Source organism: Adiantum capillus-veneris, chromosome 18 (genome assembly GCF_014529385.1).
Source record: "Adiantum capillus-veneris isolate H3 chromosome 18, ASM1452938v2, whole genome shotgun sequence".
In the NCBI taxonomy this organism is placed as follows: domain Eukaryota; kingdom Viridiplantae; phylum Streptophyta; class Polypodiopsida; order Polypodiales; family Pteridaceae; genus Adiantum; species Adiantum capillus-veneris.
This window is the reverse complement of record NC_140948.1, coordinates 11,222,328-11,241,117: the sequence shown is the minus strand read 5'-3', so window position 1 is coordinate 11,241,117 and position 18,790 is coordinate 11,222,328. Positions and strand designations below refer to the sequence as shown.

The 18,790-nt window shown below is 45.7% G+C and overlaps 1 protein-coding gene across 2 annotated transcripts in view; it reads right to left on the bottom strand.

Moving 5' to 3' along the window:
- LOC147435230 (uncharacterized) overlaps window positions 1-13,824 on the bottom strand; it is a 44,253-nt gene extending 30,429 nt beyond the window's left edge. The window contains exons 1-2 of one of the 2 annotated variants that reach the window (XM_086488320.1): window positions 13,705-13,824; window positions 12,400-13,517 (exon numbers count right to left, since the gene is read on the bottom strand). In XM_086488320.1, the coding sequence (XP_086344446.1) occupies window positions 12,400-13,495 (1,096 nt within the window). In that variant the 5' untranslated portion in view covers window positions 13,496-13,517; window positions 13,705-13,824. Of the gene's footprint in view, window positions 1-12,399; window positions 13,518-13,599 lie in introns of both variants that reach the window. The other variant, XM_086488319.1, reaches the window with a different exon arrangement.
- Between the last annotated feature and the right edge of the window lie 4,966 nt (window positions 13,825-18,790).

Here is an 18,790-nt window from a genome sequence, read left to right as displayed (position 1 = left end):
TAAGTGACTTTTGTTGGAAAGTAGGTAGGGCAAATTGAGTAAGTTTGTATATAAGCAAACCTAGACTAGCACTAATTGGCAGAAGAGGCAGCAAGAGCATGCGCTCAACAGGCAACTTCTCAACAGAACCCCCCCTAAGAGACCTAGCGTTTTTGGAGCAGAGCCAATACCTAGCGTTTTCAGCACCAGATCAGCTAGCGATTTGCACTTACAGATTCCGGCGACAGCAGAACCCCAGATCAGCCTAGCGTTTTGCATTTTGCAGAGTAACCGGCGACAGCAGAAGAATTTCAGCCCTAGTGTTTTTGATTTGCAGATCAACCCCGGCGTTTTGCAGATTTACCGCGACAGAACATCAAGGAACATCAGCGTTTTCAGTTTCCAACAGTTAGCACCCGCAGATAAAGTCCCGAACCTCGCAGATCTCACCTTCTCGCAGCAGTTCCTCGCCACACGGTCAGTTTCCACAAGGTTTACAGTTTCAGCCGGAAAACGCAGATTTCAGCATCTGCGTTTTCAGCGCGGCGTCGTCGCGTCGTCGTCACCAACATCGTCACCGACATAGAGTCAAAATTCAGCAGATAAAGATTTGCAGATTTCAGCCCTTAGCATTCTCATTTTTCAGCCCGTCTCGTCGTCGTCCTCATCGTCGTTGACATCGTCGGCAAGTCCAAGCATTGTAGAGATTTGTGCAATCATAAGTAGACCGCTCTCGCCATAGAGAGTGGGGCCTTTGGAGGAGGGTTTTACGTCTCTGGTGTCGTATTCTCTTCTCTCTCTATCTCTCAGTCTCATACACTTGCACGCACAGTGTCCATTCACTTGTTTGTGATCATTACTCTCTCATTAAGAACGGAAGGCTCTCCCTTCCATAAGAACAAAAGGAACCCTTGAGCACAGTTCGGAGCACTCATCTTGAGCAAAGTTCAAACATTCATTCCGCTACACCTAACACGATAGCAGATCACAACAATCTTCCTAGCGTTTTTGCATCAAGAAAGAAGATCAACCGAGCGTTTTTGGAACAACAAGCGAGCCTAGCGTTTTGCAGATTCCCCACAACAGATTCAACCCTAGCTTCAGTGTCAGTTTTCAGCATATAGACACCGCAGAACAGCCCCCAAACCTCGCAAATCTCACCTTCCCCCAGATCCTCACCGCACGGTCAGATCAGCCCTGAGCCAGTGTTTGTAGATTCAGCCCGCTATTCGCAGATTTCAGCATCTGCGTTTTCAGCGCATAGTCGTCGTCATCGATGTCGTCTCCGACATAGAGTCAGAATTCAGCAGATACAAGATTTGCAGATTTCAGCCCTTAGTGTTTTCAAATTTTAGTCGTCTCGTCTTCGTCCTCATCGTCGTCGACATCGTCAGCAAGTCCATCGCATTGTAGAGATTTGTGCAATCAATAGTAGACCGCTCTCGCCATAGAGAGTGGGGCCTTCGAAGGAGGGTTTGACAACTTTTCTGGTGTTGTTTTCTTCTCTCTCTATCTCTCTCTCTCTCTCCCTTCATGCAGAGTGTTTACCCACTTTGTTTGTGATCATTGCACTCTCTCACTAAATAACCGGAAGGCTCTCCCTTCCGTAAATAAAGGAACCCTTAAGCACAGTTCGGAGCACTCATCTTGAGCAAAGTTCAACATTCACTTCCGCTGCACCTTATACATATTCGTCCTGTGTTCATCATTTAACTCTTTCAAATAGAACGAGTAAACAAACAGACTGGATTTCACTAATTTGGAAACGGCCAAAGCCGATACAATAGGGACAGACTCGCTCTTCAGTTTCACATCAAGTACAATTTTTCGGCCCTTTTGATTTGTCAATGTCACTTTCTTCGCCCGATAATCGACCATGGTGTTGTTCTTATGGTACCAAGGGACTCCTAGGAGGACATCACAACCTTCCAAGGGCATTCTGTAAAAGTCCTCGTGCCCAAAATACCCCTGACAATGCAACCGAAGTTTACCAATGACAGGTGTAATGGAAGATTAATATAAAAATAAATACCGAAAGGGGAGCCAGTCTTTGGGGCCAATACCTCTTCGTACCGAACTCAGCTCAGCCATGTCGTCTCTCTTGTGATCTCTGAAATAATTTGAAGTGAATCTCTGTAACTATGTCAGACTTTGTAAATAATTAATTTATTTACGAGAAAAGAATTATCTAATTAGTTGTGTGCACATCAGAATAGATTTAGCAGTTCTGGGGCCTCAGGTGCGCCCAAGTTTGGGCCAGTGCACCTCAGGGAGACCCTAGCAGAAAATACCCTGAAGCCCTAGCGATTGGGAAATCGAGTCTTCAATGAAGGGGTAGATAGTAGCCTCAGATTTCACGCTCAGAAAATTACGCGCGCTAGTGCAAGCACAGGAATGAGATGGGGTCCTTAGACTATTAACCCTAACGCTTGATTATTTTACGGCCTTAGGATAAGTTAGTTAAAAGTATTCTTAAATGATTTGCGCTGGACCAAATGGCCGGACAAGTGCGAACAGGTAATGCCAGAGCATTGCTAGCACGACAATGCACTAGGGAGCAGCTAACGTTTTCATTTGTTGCATCTATGTGTGCAGTTGTGCACTTAATTGCACATTTCATTAACTAGCATAGGATTTTTAAAGTCAAAAGTTGAATGGTTTTTAAAATTTAAAGTAAGTGTGCCACTTGGCACACTTTCCCATGCAAACTCTCACTCTCACTCTCTCTTCCTAGCGCCCCCTCTCCCTGATGGCTATTTAGGAGGCCCTACTCCCCCATTTTCAGGTTGGCAGTGCACTACCCCCCCCAAGTTGACCATCCTCTACGCAGTGAAGCTCTCCATTGAAGCTTGAGAGCAGCGCCTTGTGGTGTATGTGGAGCCTCTGAGCACCCATCACCTAGAACAAGGCCTCTCATGGTTGCATGCAGCTTTGGGAGAAGTTTCATCGCGTACAGTAGTAGAAAACTCTCTTTCTCCCTTGTCTAGCTGCTGTAAATTCCCTGTTTTCAGCCCCTAATCACTTGTATTAGGGTGAATTTCAGCAAAGTCTTAATAGAATCTCATTCCCCACTACCTACTCTGCACACACACCAAGTTTGGAGCATTTCCATCGCGAAAAGGACCTCCATTTTGGCATTGGAACGCGCTCAGGTAACAATTTCTGGTTACGTGCAGAAAATTACAGCAAGCGTGTGTGTGTGTGTTTTGCATGTTTCTGTGGTTGGTTAATTGCAGGAATAATTAGGTCCAAAGTGGCACAGTTAGCGGAAGATAGACCCTCATTCGTGAGAGCTTCCGATGAGTTTTGTGGAAGGTAGACTCTCCCCTACGAGAGCTTCCCAAAATCTCGCAGAAGAGAATAGATCCTCTCAGTAGTCAGAGAGCAGTTCTTCTACTCTCTCTCAGTTAGAAGCAGAAGAAGGCCAAGAAGGAATAGAGGACGGGCTTTCGCCCCGTTCTTGTGCTTGTAAAGATTCTCCCTTAGTAATAAAGATATTCTCTTTATGGGGTGGGACCAACCCATCTCTGGTCCCCAGTGAAGTGTCAAGCTTTCTCTCTCTCTCCAATTCTCTTGAGTATTTGAAGTACAATTAAAAGTCAGTTTACGCTTCCGTATTTTTGTGACAGTGGTATCAGAACAAGGTCATCTCTCTTCCTTAAGGGATTGACGACTCTTGGCAGACTGCAGAAATGGGAGGACGCGAGATAGAGTTCTCTCTCCTTTAACAGCAGGTGGAAGAGTTGCAAAAAGCTCTCTCCCATCCAGAAGTCCAAAAGATTCTCCATACTCTTGAGAAAGGGAAGGAGAAAATGCCGATGGGGTCGGGAGAAATCCCGCAGAACCCAAAGGCGCCAGAACCAAGGAAAGATCCTTTGATTGGAACCTCCCGCATGCACGAGAGGCACAGGAAACCTCCAAAACGTCATGTGCGGTTTAACCCAAAGGTTCAAGAGCAAGATCCCCCTAATTCCCCTCAGTTCTCTTTCATGAAGGATCTAGATGACATCGTCGCTCCAGAGGACATGTTTTTGGACGACCCGCTGCAGCAAGAAGTGCATTCAAGGGAAAAGACTCCTGTCCATAAGGAGTCTAAGCATAGAAAGAAGGAGCACCATAAGAAGAAGCACCACGGGCAGAAAACATTCAAGTCCGAAGACAAAGATGTGAAATTCGACACCTACAATGGGCGGCGTGATAATGACAAAGCTTTGGCTTTCATCCGCCAATTCGAAGTTGCATTTGCTGAAGGGAATTTTAAAGAAAGATCCAAGCTTCGCCATGTTAGTATGTACCTAAAAGGCACCGCCAGCAGTTGGTGGTTAACCCTTATCCTGGAAGATCATAAACACCAAGATTGGACTGCTTTCAAGAAGGAGTTCTACGCACAGTTCCTTCCTCCAAACTATGAGGAAGAGGTAAAGAAAGAATGGGATCGACTTTCACAGTCGGAGAACAAAACTGTTCCACGCTATGTGGATAGGTTTTGGGACGTTCTCTTGAAAGTCACTCCATTCAAGAAGATTGACGATTCGGAAAAGATGCGCAAGTTTGAAGCAGGATTGCATGAAGCCTTGCAAAAGGCTATGAAGCTTTACCCTCGAGGTAACTTGTAAATACTTATGGAATCAGCCCGCATAGCTGATGGAATACATGACAAGGGTACTCCCAGGAAGATGGAGCAAAGCACTTACCATGCCAAGCAGAAGGCTCTCCATGAGCAGCCTACCTCTACTTCTTCTTCTCAAAGGAAGAAAAGAACCGCCTCCGAAGCAGAAGCAAAGCCAAATCAGCCCAAGAAAGGGAGATACCTCTCTCCTGCCGAGTTGCAAACCTACATTAGTGAAGGAAGATGCTTCAAGTGCGGACAAGTTGGTCATATGAAGGGTGATTGTCCTACCAAACCTCCGCAACCACCCTCTTCCAATGCAGTCCCAGATGTACAGGGAAATACAACCAAGGATGGAAAAGAAAGAGCTCTTCTTAAAGCATGGGGTAGCATCAACAACCCACTGGCTCTTATTTTGTTTGACCCTGGCAGTACAGACAACTTCATCTCTACCAAGCTAGCTGATGACCTGAACTTGCAGCCCAATCGTTTTGGAGTTTCTATTCAAGCACAATCTGCTTTCAAAGGGCAGAACTCAAACTCTACTCCTCCTTTGCTCATAAAGGAAAGGAGTATCTTGTACTTGCAGATGCAAGTGATTGGCGTATCCCTATCGCCAATCACATTGCCATCAAGAAAGAAATGAAAAAGAGTGTTTCAACGTACTTGATTTTTGCAAGAGAGAGAGATGTGTCTGTTTCACAACTTTCTTCCTCTTTAGAGCAAAAAAGACTTAAGTTATTAGAAAGTTATAAAGATTGTTTTGCAGATGAACTTCCAAATGAACTCCCACCTCCTCGACCTGAGGATCATACAATTGATTTGATCCCAGGAAGCTCTCCTCCAAATCAGTCCCCTTATCAAGTTAGTCTAATGCAGCAAGAAGAAATTCTCAAGCAGGTTAACGAACTTTTGGAGAAGGGCTTAATAAGGCCTAGTACTTCTCCATATTGTTCACCTGTCTTGCTAGTACAGAAAAAGGATGGCACATTCCGCATGTGCATCGACTATAGATCTCTAAACAAGATCACAATCAAGAATCGATTTCCAATCCCTCGGATTGACGACATTCTTGACAAGTTACAAGGAGCAAGTGTTTTTAGTCGTATAGACTTGAAGAGCGGTTATCATTAAATCCGCATAGCTCCTCAGGATGTGCATAAGACTTCATTTAGAACAACCTTCGGGTTGTATGAATTCTTAGTGATGCCCTTTGGACTCACTAATGCACCAGCCACATTCAACAGAATGATGGATAGAATCTTCCACTCATATAGAAGCTTCACAGGCGTTTTCTTTGATGACGTCTTAATCTTCTCAGAGACGGAAGACGAACACTATAAGCATCTCGCCTTAGTGTTTGAAGAATTACGCAAACACAAATTATTTGTGAATGCTAAGAAGAGTGAGTTCTTTCTAAAAGAAATCCACTATTTGGGCCATATAGTATCTCACAATCAGGTGAGAATGGACCCTGATAAGATTCAAGCAGTTGTAGAATGGCCTACGCCAACTACAGTACATGATGTACGAAGTTTCCTTGGCCTCTGTTCTTATTATCGGCGTTTCATTCGAGCTTTTGCCGCGATAGCAGGTCCCCTCCATGACGTGACAAAGAAGCGGATTCCATTCCATTGGGGGTCTGGACAAAAACCAGCTTTCGAAAAGCTTAAGTATCTACTCAATCACGGACCTGTTCTCACCGTCCCTGATCTTCGCAAACCTTTCGAGGTATACTGCGATGCATCTGGAGATTGTGTAGGGGTAGTTTTGAACCAAGAGGGTCACGCGATAGCTTATGAAAGTCGGCGCCTTAAAGATGCAGAGTTGCATGTCTCCATATACGAGAAAGAGCTAATGGCAGTAATTCATGCTCTTTCCATTTGGAAACACTATCTATTAGGAGCTGATTTTATTATCAAGACAGATCATCAAAGTCTTCGCTACTTTCTTACACAGCGAAAGTTATCAGAAAAGCAGATGAGATGGGCCAACTTTCTTTCAATGTTCCATTTTCAGATTTTACATACTTCTGGAACGAAGAATGCAGTTGCAGATGCTCTCTCTAGGCGTCCAAAGATCAATGCACTAACAACAATTTATCATGAGGAACTAGAATCTCTCAGCGAGATGTATCCTCAAGATCCAGACTTCACCACAATTTGGGCAGATCTTCAAGCTGGTCACTCAAGGCCACCTTATTCCATTAAGGATAATACGCTCTATCGTCAACAAGCAATATGCATAGCTCAGCCCTTACGACAGAAGGTGATGGATGAAGTCCATAATTCTCCTTATGCCGGGCATCGGGGAATTGCTTCCGCCACTAGTGCCCTCGAAAGGTTATTCTTTTGGCCAACACTCCGTGCGGACATTGGAAAACATGTACGTGAGTGTTTAGTCTGCCAAAAAGTAAAATATGACAGACATAAAGTTTATGGCAAGCTTCAACCGCTCCCTGTGCCTAACACGCCATGGGAAAGTATTGCCATGGATTTTATTACGGATCTTCCTCGATCCAAGAATGGAAATGATGCAATCTGGACTATAGTAGACAGATTCAGTAAGCAAGCACATTTTCTTCTAGTAAAGAAGACGATCAAAGCTGATCACATGGCTAGAATATTTCTAGCTCAGATTTTTAAACACCATGGATTGCCAAAGACTATTGTCAGTGATAGAGATCCCCGCATGACTAGTCTATTTTGGCAGGCATTGTTTGAAAACTTGGGAACTAAGCTTGATTTTTCATCAGCTTATCATCCTCAAACAGATGGTCAAAGCGAAATCGCTAATGCCACTGTTTTAGAGCTCCTCAAGTGCTATGTTTCGGAACGACAATCCGAATGGGAACAGTACTTACCAATAGTTGAGTTTGCATATAATAATACCGTACATTCCTCAACTGGTAAAGCTCCCTTCGAAATTATTTATGGGAAGCCACTCTTACTTCCTATTATGGTGACCAAAGAAAACATCTTTGCCGCAGATGAATTTGTGCGCAATATTGATATTGCCCATCAACAAGTAAAGCAAGCGATTCTTCGTACTCAAGAGCAACAGAAGAGAAAAGCAGACAAGCACAGAAGGAATCTCAATCTAGAAAAAGGACAATATGTCCTGCTTCAGTTTGAGAAAGCTAGATTGAAAAAGCGGGTCGGAAAAGGGAAAGTTGTCAAACTTTCCCATAGATTTTACGGCCCTTTCAAAATTACAGATAAAGTCAATGACGTGACTTTCAGATTGGATTTGCCTTCTCACTGGTGCATCCATAATGCTTTTCATGTCAGTCTCCTCTGACCATATGTTGGACCTCCTCCAGTGGCACCAGTACAAGAAGATCCTCCGGAAGTCGAAGAGATTGAGGAAATCCTTCAACCTGAACAGATAATACACCACTCGGAGAGACAACTCAAGTCGGGGAGTCTACATCGAAAGTATTTAGTTAAGTTCAAGAATTACACTCCTTTATGGATGACTGAGTCCGATCTTAAGGACTACCCAAACATCTTGCACAGTTATGTTGACGCTCTACAGTTGAGGTCAACTGTTTAGAACCAAGAGGGATGTAACTATGTCAGACTTTGTAAATAATTAATTTATTTACGAGAAAAGAATTATCTAATTAGTTGTGTGCACATCAGAATAGATTTAGCAGTTCTGGGGCCTCAGGTGCGCCCAAGTTTGGGCCAGTGCACCTCAGGGAGACCCTAGCAGAAAATACCCTGAAGCCCTAGCGATTGGGAAATCGGGTCTTCAATGAAGGGGTAGATAGTAGCCTCAGATTTCACGCTCAGAAAATTACGCGCGCTAGTGCAAGCACAGGAATGAGATGGGGTCCTTAGACTATTAACCCTAACGCTTGATTATTTTACGGCCTTAGGATAAGTTAGTTAAAATTATTCTTAAATGATTTGCGCTGGACCAAATGGCCGGACAAGTGCGAACAGGTAATGCCAGAGCATTGCTAGCATGACAATGCACTAGGGAGCAGCTAACGTTTTCATTTGTTGCATCTATGTGTGCAGTTGTGCACTTAATTGCACATTTCATTAACTAGCATAGGATTTTTAAAGTCAAAAGTTGAATGGTTTTTAAAATTTAAAGTAAGTGTGCCACTTGGCACACTTTCCCATGCAAACTCTCACTCTCACTCTCTCTTCCTAGCGCCCCCTCTCCCTGATGGCTATTTAGGAGGCCCTACTCCCCCATTTTCAGGTTGGCAGTGCACTACCCCCCCCCCAAGTTGACCATCCTCTACGCAGTGAAGCTCTCCATTGAAGCTTGAGAGCAGCACCTTGTGGTGTATGTGGAGCCTCTGAGCACCCATCACCTAGAACAAGGCCTCTCATGGTTGCATGCAGCTTTGGGAGAAGTTTCATCGCGTACAGTAGTAGAAAACTCTCTTTCTCCCTTGTCTAGCTGCTGTAAATTCCCTGTTTTCAGCCCCTAGTCACTTGTATTAGGGTGAATTTCAGCAAAGTCTTAATAGAATCTCATTCCCCACTACCTACTCTACACACACACCAAGTTTGGAGCATTTCCATCGCGAAAAGGACCTCCATTTTGGCATTGGAACGCGCTCAGGTAACAATTTCTGGTTATGTGCAGAAAATTACAGCAAGCGTGTGTGTGTGTGTGTGTTTTGCATGTTTCTGTGGTTGGTTAATTGCAGGAATGATTACGTCCAAAGTGGCACAGTTAGCGGAAGATAGACCCTCATTCGTGAGAGCTTCCGATGAGTTTTGTGGAAGGTAGACTCTCCCCTACGAGAGCTTCCCAAAATCTCGCAGAAGAGGATAGATCCTCTCAGTAGTCAGAGAGCAGTTCTTCTACTCTCTCTCAGTCAGAAGCAGAAGAAGGCCAAGAAGGAATAGAGGACGGGCTTTCGCCCCATTCTTGTGCTTGTAAAGATTCTCCCTTAGTAATAAAGATATTCTCTTTATGGGGTGGGACCAACCCATCTCTGGTCCCCAATGAAGTGTCAAGCTTTCTCTCTCTCTCCAATTCTCTTGAGTATTTGAAGTACAATTAAAAGTCAGTTTACGCTTCCGTATTTTTGTGACAATCTCTATTGTGTCGCGGTAGAATCTTGACTTGGGGTGTCCAAGTTTGTTACATCCCAACTAAGTTCGAGAGGGGGAACGAGGAGAGACTCAGAATGGGCAGCCTTGTGGGCTTCCTCCTCCTCCATCCTCTCATCCTTCCAAGTGATTGCATCACCCGTGAGATGCATGGAAGCCAAGAGAACCTTGTTATTATCAGACTTTTTAACAACCGCAAAATAGAATGTAAATTGATGCAACCAAGAATAAATGACAATAGCATCCATCTTACCGTCATACTTAAGAAAATCTTCTCAGGGATTGGTTCAATGGTCGTCCGTGAGGCGTTGGTCGTCTCCACGATAGTCTTGGCAAATTTTTCATAATCGGGCTCCAAAGAAGAGGTATCGGATTGCACCGCCAAGGTGGTGATGCGAACACGCATGGTTGCCCTCTTGCCTGCGCGCCTCGACTTCACCTTCATGCTCCCGTCTATGGGCCTCGACGTTGTCGTGCTGTGACACATGCTCCTGGCAAGACCGCAAATTTCTCGGCAACGTATGCCTCACGCTCATGCCTATGAGCCTCGGCTTCGGCCGACAATCGATGTTCCTCTTGCTCCACTGGTTTCGCACGCTCTAGTCGACGTGCCTCCGCACGCTCTCGGTGACATGCCTCCTCTCCGTCGGCACGCTCCTATCGTCAAGCTTCGTCATGCTGCATCATCATCTCCATTGTCATGCACATCATAGCATCCATGGGATTTGGTGGCAAAGAGGGAGGGGTAGGAAAGGGGCTCATGGGACGATCCGTCGGTGGAACTTGCTCACCTTCTTGATTGGTGGAGGTCTCATACCGCTACGAGTCTTGACCATGCGGTTCAAGAAAGGTCACAGACTAGTCTTCGGGTGTCACGTGCGCATCTAACTCCTATTCTAGGGTTTAGGTCAGTCTAGGAAGTGTATGGCACCCTTGTGAGCATGTACGCAGGACGTGCATGTCCAGCCACTTAAGTAGCTGCATACCCTTTGATTGCACAAACCATTATCATTTAGCATCAGTACCTAGCACCAAGCATAAGCATTTTCACCACATGTGAACCTTTTCCTACCGCGCGTGAAGCAACTCTTATCATGCAGTTTATTTAATCAATTTATTGGCATGCTGCTCAACCTAGCCTTAGACACCTATATAAGCACGCTTTGGGGCATAATTATCAGGCAAAGGAGCAGTAGAGAACCTCTCAAGTACCAACAGGACAAGTACCCAGCAATTCCTTGGCAGCACACTACCCGTTATCATCAGCACCATCAGCCCTTGGCGTTTTTGCATCAGCCTCACCAGCGTTTTCAGCCTCATCATCGCCGTCAGCACCCCATCAACACAATAGAACCTCAACGGTCAGTTTTCAGCCCTCGGAGCAGCCAGCATTTTTCTGTTTTCAGCCATCGTCGGCATCGACGATAGCAGATCAGCCCATAGCCTCCTCACAGCCCCAGTTCTCAGCCAGCACCCATAGCATTTTCAGACTTCAGCCTTTAGCCTCGCAGTCTCAGCATCTACCGCGAGCATCGTCATCGTTGTCGAGCGTCTCCGTATCTAGAACCATTGTACCCAACTTTGTGCAATCTAAAGCAAATACCTCTCTAGCAATAGAGAGCGGGGCCCTGGGTTTGGGACCCACCGTCACCCCATCTGGTGTCGATCCTCTCTCTCTCTCTCTCTCTCTCTCTCTCTCTCTCTCTCACACACACACACACACACACACACACACACAGAGCACCTTCACCCACAGTTTGCATTCTCTTGTTTTGGTCTATGGCACAATCTCTCATAAAGTAAAGGGGGGCACTCTCCCCTTTAGTAAAAGGAACCTTAGGCACAAACTGAGCACTCATCCTGAGCATACACCATCATTCACTTCCATTGCACATTACATTGGTATCAGAGCTCTTTGGCAGAGTTCAGTATCATCACTCAAGGAAAGAATCATAAAGAGCCACATAAATTTTTTTACTTCTTGTGATCGCACGTGACCCAAGACCACTTGGCATGTCGATCCCTAATCTGTTTTTTTGAAGAGTGACACATAACCCAAAAAAGAAGGGCTTGTCCACCCAATGCCTGTCAAATGCTTGATTACCAGAGTAATGGTGCTAGTGTACTGCTCCCCACAATATTTGCATTGCCACACACGTGTGCTTGTGCCTTTCTGAGAAGGGGTTGGGTCAAGCTTCAAGACATTGGTGTGGAGAGCCCAGTTTAAACGTAAGGCAATGGAAAACTAATATCAATCATAAATATTGCATAAAGAATGTCCAGCACTATTTCACATGACATACTCAATTTTTGTTGTTGTTCTATGGGTTTAAGACTACAGCTGAGTATGGCTTAACAGGAGACAGAAGCAGCTAAAGTCGAACTAAGAAAATATGAATGCGAAATTTAGACAAAAAGTAATCGAAAGACTTACAATAAAGCTAAGAGACATGTTAATCCACACAGAAGGATGAACGCAAAACAGATTGAGCCCGATCATTAAATTGAAACACTCCCAGCCTACGCAAGAGCTGTCGAGAACATAGGGTCAACGCTGAATAGTGCTAGAAAATGCAAATACTCACTTACATTCCAAATGAAAGCTAATCTAGAATCAACAAAACAAAGAAATTTCTGTTGGACCCTAACACTGCAGCTGCAACATGAAAGAAACAGACATTCAATCTATCTCACCAATAAAGACGGTATCAAGGTCAGTCAACAAACCTGGAGCCTTGCCAGACAGTCGAAGTGAGCGAAAAACTATAGCTGCCTGCTTGTGCCGTGCTACTTTTGCCACAATATCACAAAGCTCGTCCTGATTGTATTCACTTGACAAGCCAAAAGTTGCTACAAATTGCAGAAAACTACGGCCCACAAGTAGCATACTAAAACCAATTTGACCTTCCAGCTTCAGCATGGCCTTCAATTTGTCTGAGAAGTCTTTAGCAGATATTTTAACCTTGCCAGAGACAACATGATTGTCTCCAAGCACCTCTGAGAGGCATTCCAAAAGCATCGTGCAGGAAAAGCAATCATCTTTACTAAATTCCTGCTTGACTTTTTCATCCATGTCTAAATAGCCTTCAAGTGTCTTAAGAACAAGCTGCGCAGGATCACTGCACAGCTTGAGTGCAGATGGAACTTCTTCCTGAAGTGTCTTCAAGTCCTTCTGATTTTCAACAATGAACTTTCTAAAGCCATCAGGATCCATGTTTTGACAGATGTTCTTCAGCTTAGGACGAGGCTCTCTATGAACCTTAGGAGGTGCAGGAGTTTTCTCAACTTGTGTGGAACGTTCCTTGGTGTCTGTTTTCTTGCCTGCACTGATCTTGGTAGCATGTATATCCTTGGTAGAAGTGGACGTTTTTACAATAGCAGAATCCTTCTTGAACTGTGAATCCTTTTCAGACACACCTGTAGCACGGCCTCCTGCTTCAAACCTTTGCTTTTCCACGTCCCATTTGCGTTTGTCATCAGCAAGCTTGCGTTTTTGTTCAAGAATGGCAGCAACCGCAGCATCTTTTTGGGATTGCACACGGGACACAGAGGCCTGCTCTTTAGCATACACTTCTGCGTCAAGCTTGTCAAGCTCTGCTTGGACTGACTTCATTCGGTCTTCAAAGGCTTTCTCTTTTGCCTTGTAGGCTTCATGGGTCTTCTCTAAGCAGGTTTCAATCTCCTTGAAGTGCTCCTCTATATCTTTCCATGTAGAACCAATGCGACCGAGGCTGAATTTCTTAGCCTCAAATTCGGTAAAGACCTTCCGCAGCTGCTCCTTGCGCTCTGAGACGAAGTCAAAAGCCTCCTTGGGAGTGGCCATGGCTTACACAGCATGAATCGACCTATGCAACAAAGTAACTGAAAGCTCAAATCACCAGCCCCGTTGGCACACAGAACAACTTCAAAACTGCAACTCGGTGATACCTGGGTATGGCTGCGTCAGTTCATAAAAATGCAGTGCGCAGGCAGAGAGAGAGAGAGAGAGAGAGAGAGAGAGAGTTTCGTAGGAACAATCACAAGAGATCTTACCTCAAGACTCAAAAGACCCAAGAGAACCGTAGGGTAGGCCTCATCACTATATCACACGGGCAATGTCAAATGGGATCAATGGTGGAGGAGGAAAAGGCGACGCGCATCAATTATGGACAGTCACATATGAGGTTGCCCCGAATTTACAAATTTGCCCCGAATTTACTAATCGGCTCACATTTACAATATGACATACTTGAATCGCCTATATTTCAACGTACGCATGAGGGTGTAGTGGTTAGTGCACATGGCTCGTGGTGGGGAGGTCAGGCGTTCGAAACATTGGGTGTGGATTGACTCGAATTTAGAAGCTTGCCCGAACTTACTTTTCTTCCCAAATTTACCAAACGCCCCGAATTTACCAAATGCGCATCCGACAGCCCAGATCACCTCAACCATCCGACGGCCCAGATCACATCAATTATGGACAGTCACATATGAGGTTGCCCCGAATTTACAAATTTGCCCCGAATTTACTAATCGGCTCACATTTACAATATGACATACTTGAATCGCCTATATTTCAACGTACGCATGAGGGTGTAGTGGTTAGTGCACATGGCTCGTGGTGGGGAGGTCGGGGGTTCGAAACATGGGGTGTGGATTGACTCGAATTTAGAAGCTTGCCCGAACTTACTTTTCTTCCCAAATTTACCAAACGCCCCGAATTTACCAAATGCGCATCCGACGGCCCAGATCACCTCAACCATCGATCCCATTTGAGCATGCCCGTGCGAGATAGTGTGGAGGGTAGGCATCCCTAATCCTACTAACGCAATATGCCTGGAGGTATCTAGGTAATGAGGGTGCTCGCGTTTTCTTGAAATGAAAATGAAGGAAAGGATGGCTCTGAAGAGGGGCACGCGGACAGATGAGCGACGGAGGGTTGTGAGGCTTGGCGACACGCGTCGAAGACCATGGTTGGCATGTCGTTGTTGTCTCTCTCCGCGTGTACTCTCTCGGTCGATTCTAGAGCAGCGATGGGCGGTGGATGTTGGACAAGTGTGATGGGCTCTCTCTCTCTCTCTCTCTCTCTCTCTCTCTCTCTCTCTCTCTCTCTCTCTCTCTCTCTCTCTCTCTCTCTCTCTCTCTCTCTCTCTCTCTCTCTCTCTCGTGTTTTGGTGTCGCGTGTTGTTGTGTTGGGCATTGAGGTGCATTGCAGAGCAGCTAGGGGTTGGGGACGGGAGGAGAGGAGGGGGATCTCGGAGGCTAAAGCAGAGGGTTGCAGTTTGGACAGCTGCTTGCCCACTTATCACACTATATATATAGTTGCTCCGACTGCTCAAACATGCAGGAGCACAAGAGGTGTGCAGGTTGTTGGTCAGGGGGACGAAGTGCTGCTGCCTTGGTGAGAGTGCATTGTGCAGGTGTGCAAAGGGGAGAGGGGTTTGAGGCAGCATGTGCACCAGAGACGCAAAGCAGCAGGATCAGGGAGGCAAGCAGAGGCCGAGCAAGGGAGCACGCGGAGGGGGGGAGCGAAGAATATCCGGGGGGAATCTGCTTGTATGTAGGAATATAAGTGCTAGGTTTTTGAAAAGGAAATTCGGAGGAGAATCTTGGGAGATCCTCTTGAACAACGACGAAGATGTCAGTGACAGTCTGCATGAAAGCTCTCTCTCTCTCTCTCTCTCTCTCTCTCTCTCTCTCTCTCTCTCTCTCTCTCTCTTGTCGGATAGATCTTTGAGGTCTCTTGGGATAGTTTCCTATGACGTTAAAATCCTTCTCTTCTCGTGTGTGTGTGTGTGTGTGTGTGCGTGCGCGTTTGTGTGTGTGTTAATAAAAAGAGGAAAACCGTATAACCTTTCTATCACCCAAGTGTGGTAGATTGGTTATGACATTTCCCTCTTGAATAACATGTCTTGAGTTCAACTCTCGTTGGATAGATCTTTGAGGTCTCTTGGGATAGTTTCCTACGACGTTTAAATCCTCTTCTTCTTCTTTTCTCTCTCTCTCTCTCTCTCTCTCTCTCTCTCTCTCTCTCTCTCTCTCTCTCTCTCTCTCTGGGCTGCAGGGTGAAGGAGGCGATGAGAGGAGGGGATACGAGGAGAATTGGAGCGAAGGGGGGACCGACAGAGGATTAGGCAAAGGGGGGTGGCAGAGGGCACATCACATGTTGCCAGGCGAAGACGAAGGTGAAGGGTGGGGGGGTGGGAGGAGAGTGTGGTCGGGGATTGGGGGGAGAAGGGGAAGGATGGGGCTGAAAGGGGTTATGGTTAGTTTTTAAGGAATTGAGAAATCTACCAACTATTGGAAAAAAAATTAACAAGAGCGACTAGGCATGCCAAATTTTTGTTTGGGGCTGATTAATAGGAATCTTAAGAGATGTTGCTCTGGCTTTATGTGTGTGTGTGTGTGTATGTGTGTGTGTGTGTGTGTGTGTGTGTGTGAGAGAGAGAGAGAGAGAGAGAGAGACTGGGGGAGGGGGATGCTAGTTACGATCGTGGATTCGTGGATGGGGGAAAGACGAGAGGGATTCTTTTGCGACTTCTAGGCTAAGGTTCAACATTCATTTCTTGAATCTATTGCACCATCTCCTGAGGACCCATCAAAAGGAGCAGCAGAGGGAGCAGCATGTCAGCCACCATGAATGAAGAGGTGCAAAAGAAGAATACGGGTCGGGTGTGTGGGTGTGTGTGTGTGTGTGCGTGCATGCACGGGAGGCCCCGTGTGAAGGGCGAGCAACGAGAGAGAGCTCTACATGATCCGAGAGTGGACCTTGGTAGGAAATATGAGGCTAGTAGGCCCTTCCAATCTTGGAAAAATAAAAATCTTTTCAAAACATCTCTTACTCACTCAACAGAGTGACTTGAAGTAAATTAAAAATAGATCATACATCCAAACACTCTAAATGAGCCACGGAGTTCAAAAATTTACATCAGACCAAAACCAATTACCACAGCTTTGTCCCGGGGGCTTTTACAAGGAGCCCCCAACCCAAACAACCAAAATACAACCCACAGATACCACCAAAATAATAGTAACAACATATCATGATAAACATCAGCAAAGCCATTGTCCCCAAAGATCTAGATACTGGCTAGTAAGGGAGCCATCCTGCGAATCGTTCAGAAGAAGAATGTGCAAGCTTTGGTAGCCATGGAAACAATCCTGATTGCCACATGGTCACCCTTTGTCTGAATACACCATTAAGGCCGCAAAGTGGGCGAGGCTTGAAGTCCCCATCATCAGTCCGCACGGGCCATAAATCCATCACCAACCGAACTGCCACCGCATGCAAAAAGAAGGGACAACCACACATAACAGTAGCCCTCCATTCAGATGATCAACAACCATGAGCATCGGAAGGTCACCTCCTCGGAATCACCAAACCGGACAACAAACAAGCCTTAAGGGGGACCGACCCCTACTACGAGCAGATCCACACCCGACAAGCTTTTACCAATGCCACCATGTGGGCCGACCCCTACTACGAGTAGATCCACACCCGACAAGCTTTTATTAGTGCCGTGCTACCCATTTCCCTCCCCAAGAGGAGGCTGCCCGGGGGGGGGGGGCAGCTCCCAAAAAGTTAGGGTCTACTGAGGGAGGAACGAGAGAGAAGTAGGCTGCCCTACCCATCCCCTCACCCCAGAGAGCGCTTCTACAGTCACTCCTCACTTGGCAACCTCTAACACGATGAGATCTATTGCATGCCCTACTCCAGAAGCACCTAGGAGCCCCCAACTCGTGTGCCCTCGTAGGTTGCACAGAATAGAGGCCCACTCGCTCCAACAAAATCTTTTCAAAACACCTTAAGTGCATAAGTGAAGGGTGAGTTTAGGAAATGAAAGACACATGAAGGTGAAAATTGTAATGGAATTGGCCTGTTTAATTTGAGAGTAGTGGAAATTAATGAGAGTACTTTTGAGAAATGACTTTGTGAGCATAACGGGTGAACATAATTGAAGATAGCAACATAATCATAGCAATTAGCTAACTTGGCATGAACAATACTTTTGCAAGAGAGAGAATTTAGAGAACATGACAACAGTTGAGGACCGGATTTATGTGGAGCCGGTCCCCCCTCCAATAGGCATTTGTATTATGATTTCTCCCATTAAGAGAGACTTGTTACAATACAATCTTTGTGTTCCTTGTGACCTAGGTGATGCAATGAAGATGGAAAGCTTCATGCATCACAAACATAACATAAACTTGAAGAAAGCTTTAACTATCCCAGCAGTCCCAAGACCTCAAACACCTTCGAAGGTGGAGAGAGCTAGCAGGGAATGAGGGTAGGAAAGAGGAAGAAGAAACATTTTGTAGGAGAAAGAATTAATTCCTCACTTATCATAACTCTTGTTGCTAGCATACATAATAGCATAGTAATGAAGAAGAAGGAGATGGTAAGCTTAAGCATTGAAGCATGGCTCTTGGTTGGATTTGCACTCCATATCCAAGAGTGTTGGTGTAGGCTCTCAACCTCTACTTGCTTGGAGAAGGAGAGGTAGCTCTTGCACTTTGCATAGCACACAATGAGAGTGTTTGTGAGTGTGTGTGGGTGAGTATACCCCCTAAGCAACCCCCTAGCTTGCTTGGGTCGACCCCCCCTTGTAGCTCATGCTTGAAGCTCATTGGACCCCTCCAGGCCTAGCCAATCACAAGAAAGAGGCATTACAAGCAGCAAGGGTAGCCTTGAGACAAGTGTCCCCCTTTCCCCTTTGAGAGAGAGGGCTAGATAAATGCTAAATCATTTAATTAAATCTCCTAAATTATTATTGGACCCCTTGGGTGGCCAACCAATACGCTTCAGGCACACCATGAGGGCAACATGAGGAGGAACTTGACAAGTGTCCCTTTTGCTTTCTTTGTACCATGCATGCCTTATGTGAGTGTGTGGGTGTTCTCTCTCATCCCCCCTCATGTAGGGCTCGCCCCCTCCTTGTATGGATTGAATCTTTGACTTTTTGACACCTCAAGCCCCTCATGCATAGGCCCAGTTCCCACCACAAGCTTGGCTCATAAGCACTTTAAGCTTGGACTGGGTTCTCACCTCAAGTGCAACCCTAGCATCTCAAGCATGTCAAGCACCTCAAGCACCTTAGTCATCAAGCATGACAAGCAGGACAAGCACCTCGAGCTGGGT